Source organism: Monoraphidium neglectum (genome assembly GCF_000611645.1).
Source record: "Monoraphidium neglectum strain SAG 48.87 unplaced genomic scaffold scaffold03464, whole genome shotgun sequence".
Taxonomy (NCBI): domain Eukaryota; kingdom Viridiplantae; phylum Chlorophyta; class Chlorophyceae; order Sphaeropleales; family Selenastraceae; genus Monoraphidium; species Monoraphidium neglectum.
In genome coordinates, this window is record NW_014010165.1 from 663 (window position 1) to 4,664 (window position 4,002).

Sequence of the window (4,002 nt, forward strand, 5' to 3'; positions counted from 1 at the left end):
GAGGCAGCGCTCACCATGGGGCTGGAACGGCATGCAACGTCGCTGCACGACAGCCTGAGTACGGGCCATGCATGCTAGCACTTAACATGCAGCCGCCCGGTGCACATCTCTACCTGGGGCCTCCTGGCCCTCGCCGCTGCACACCTGCAGCCGCCGGGAGGCTTCCTAGTTCCTGCCGCCACTCGCATGTCTTATTAATGCCATGTGATCCCTGCCTCCAAAACGCCTCTCCCTATTGGATTAAGTGCCTGATTGCGTATCGCAGCCAGTGGCAAGGCCATGCCTCAGGTTCTGTTACGCTCGCTGCTTAGTCGTGTGTGCCCCACAAAGCACACAGGTGCGTGCAAATTCAGGAAAGGCACGTCACATAAGATGCAGCCTCAGAAAAAATCATGAGGAAGCTCAGTTTCACAAAGACGTTCGAATGGATTCAAAGCCAGGTGTCACCAAGCATGAATAGGGACCGCGAATGCCAGTCGTAATGATGATCTTTGTGAATTCATTGCGATCAAATGACAATGCCTGCAGCTGTAGGCAAAATAATTCAGGTTGAGCAGGGCTGTGACAGAGGTGTCTCTCACAGGAAATCAATAGTCATCAGCTGCGCCTGTAGTAGGAAGATATCATGGGGTTCCACAGGACATCGGGCAGCAGCCGCCGCAGCACGTGCATCATCGGCGCCGTCTTGCCCACCAAGTACCGCGACCGCGGCCTCGGTGACGTCAGCGCGTGCAGTACAACCTTTGCCACGTCGTCAGCCGGCACGCCGTCCACCTCGCTCTCCTCCGTCAGCCGGGTGGTCTGCGGCAATGCAGCAGGTGTGGGCGGCGTGTTGCTTCTGGGCCGTACGGCGTGGGGCGGGACCTGCTGGGCGGGCAGGCAGCTACAGGCGGTGTAACCGGCAGAACTGAGAGGCCCGCCATGAGTTGACATTCCAGCGCGACAGCAGCACACGCCGGCTGCTGCAGCGCATCCCTCCAGATTTGTGTTCCCGGGCTGTTGCACAAATATCTGACGTGCGCCACGCCCGTTTGTGGCAGCAATGGTTGTGTGCACAGTCATGATGTCAAAATGATGTCACTTACCTTTGCCATCAGGTCGCCGTACAGCCGGAAAGCTTCTGGGGACACTTGCTGCTGCGCGCTGCCCTCGCGCCCGCGGCGCCAGATGTCTGAGAGACAGCGATGAAACGGGATGAGACGGATGTGAGGTGGATGACTGTTTTGGCACAGTGCAAGGTGGTTGGTGATCGCAGCATAGCATGGCGAAGGCAGCAAGTTTGAAAGTGTATGCATAGTGCAATCACGCGTGCATGTGCAGTCGCACGTGCGTGCGTGTGTGCGTGCGTGCGTGTGTGTGTGTGTGTGAGTGCGTGTGTGTGAGTGCGTGCGTGTGTGAGTGTGTGTGTGTGTGTGTGTGTGTGTGTGTGTGTTGGGGACCAGGCATGCGCGTCACACATGCGGCAGGACCAGACAGAAGATGCACAAAAACACAGCCATCTCTGAGCAGCGGTCCTGCTCCAAACAATCCGTCCACCAACAGCCTTCATGTGGTGCTGTTCCCACCCCCGGCTCCGCTCATGTGTACCTAACCACCACTCACCGGTGACGACGGGCCCGGGCTTGACGATGCTGACCGGGATCCTCTGATCTTCGAGCTCGAACCGCAGCGCGTCAGACATCGCCTCAAGCGCGTGCTTCGACGCCGCATACACCCCAAACAGAGGGAACGAGGTGCTACCCGCCTGCGTGGGCGCGCGCGCGGCGTGGCGGCAGGCGTCCCCATAATCGCGGTCAAAGATTGACACTGGAGATATTGAGGTGACGGCTCCAGGTGCAGGGGCGATGAATGCGTGTAGACCTGTCTGTTTTTCAAACCCCAACCCCACGTAATACCAAGGCGCCCTTGTCCCCCGAAGTTTGAGCTGCCATTGCTGAATCAGATACAGACATCCAGTCTGTGCTCATGCATGCCCCTTACGATGCTGCTCATGTTGACGACACGCCCCCGCCGCTCCCCCGTCCTCAGCAGCGGCAGCAGCGCGCGCGTGCAGCGCAGCACGCCCGTCACGTTAACGTTCATCACGGACTCCCACGCCTCATCTGCAGGTTGAGGGCGAGGTCGAGAATGAACGTCTCTTGAGCAGGTGAGAGCAAGTGCATGTGAACCAAGCAAAGCAAGGGGCTTGCATTGGCTAAGGCTGAGGTCCTGGTTGTTTGGGCGGGTGTTGGGGGTTTGCACGCAAGTGGTGCGGGGGGCGGAGCTCCGCCGCGCGATTCAAATCACCGGTCAGGCACTCCACTGGGACGAAGATGCCAAACCCTGCGTTGTTGACCAGACCCTGCAGGCCATCCTGCCCCACTGCCTCGCGGACCTGGGCCGCGGCCGCGTTCACACTGCCGGGGCTGCACACGAGCGAGTTTGGCGGCGGGGGCGGCGGCGGCAGCGGCTCGGTCGGCGGTGGGGACAGTGCACATGCACGGGCACAGCACATGCAGCTGCATGCCGTGAAGCACCCAGTTGGCTGCATATCGTCGGCTGCATGACAGCGTTCCTGATCAATACATCTGATCATCAGCAGCTGCTGCAAATTCAGTAGTCAAGCGAGCCCCGTTCAAGTTTTTGCCTCTGCACCCGCCTCACTCTGCCACATCCAGCGTGATGGGCTCAATCAGGGGGCTGATCGCCCGGAGCTCGTCCGCAGCCGCCTCATTGCGCACGCCCGCAAACACGCGCCAGCCGTTGGCCGCCAGCATCGCGGCCGTGGCTTTGCCGATGCCGCTGGACGCGCCGCTCACAACAACAGCAGGCGGCGCCGGCGCTGCTGTCTCACCCGCAGAAATAGCGGCGGCTAGGCCGCGCGCAGGTCGTCTGCTTCTGACATACATACGAACTGCAACTCTATGGTGATGTATGCGCAATTCCTTCGGATTGCAATGGCCGGCCACCCGCAGTGGCTGCATTTTTTTGCGATCTGAGGCTTTCAATTGGCCTCATGCATCGCCAATCGTAACCATACGTGCTTGGGAAACGAGCACTCAGCACGGCCATCACGTCCAAGCAGCTGCTTCAAGGCAGTGTACATCAGTCATGCAGGATTCAGCACCACCCACCATCTTTGTGCGCATTTCCTGCGACACGTGTTGCATTTGTTGCCACCAAGGGCAAGATAACACACCGAACTCGCATGCACGCAGTGAGGCGCACGTCGGGGGGGGGGGGTGGTACAGATTTTTTGCTGATACCCACTGTGGGCAACCGAGCATGGTCAAACTGCACCCACTCGGGTCAACCCTGCTTTGGCAAGGGGGCACTCAAAGCCGGGAGCCCCACACAAAACAGTGCCCCTCGCCATCCAAAAATCGGAATAAGAGTGCCAAAGCGTTCACCAATCTTTACATGCATGCAATGCAGTCAGCCCATAAAGTTTGCAGGGCGCACCGCCCCCAGCAGCGACGTCAGGGCTGGGCTCCAATCCACGTCAATCACCCCTGTCGATGAAAGGTTACGCGCTACGCTATACAGGAAGGCACAAGACATCAGTCGCTGAAACGAGAGCTTGGCAATTATCAAGCCGCGCGCAGCGCAATCACAGGATGTTACTCACAGTCGTCCGCATGACCACAGATCTCCATATTGCACCGTCAGGGTGCTTTTGCAATTGCCATCTCTACAATTCTGCCTGAAGATAAGCATTTTGGGTGGACAACTTTGTTGGGCACAAAAAGGGACCAAAAGCACATCCGAGACAGCAGGGATTGGCCAAGTTGGAGCGGATGACCAGGCGGAGCGAATGATGTCGACAAACCAAATGGGGCAGCGGCAAACGCTGGCGGGGTGGGCGGCCCTTTGTTTGACAGCAGCGCTCAGGCTTACGCCTGGGCAGCATCGGCGGCCCGGGAGCAGTTGTCAAGAAACCTGCTTGCTTGGGCCTGCACGCGTCGATATTGCAGCGGCACCCCAAGCAGCAGCACACGCAGCCCTGCCCACCCAGCCGGCGCC

The 4,002-nt window shown here is 59.2% G+C and overlaps 1 protein-coding gene across 1 annotated transcript; it reads right to left on the reverse strand.

Moving 5' to 3' along the window:
- Positions 1-597: 597 nt before the first annotated feature.
- On the reverse strand, positions 598-2,756 carry MNEG_12834 (short-chain dehydrogenase/reductase SDR; the record flags this gene model as incomplete). The annotated part of the gene is made up of 6 exons (XM_014038693.1): positions 598-801; positions 1,086-1,171; positions 1,603-1,744; positions 1,981-2,102; positions 2,287-2,405; positions 2,644-2,756. 6 exons carry the CDS (start codon positions 2,754-2,756, stop codon positions 598-600), a joined length of 786 nt encoding a protein of 261 aa, XP_013894147.1.
- Between the last annotated feature and the right edge of the window lie 1,246 nt (positions 2,757-4,002).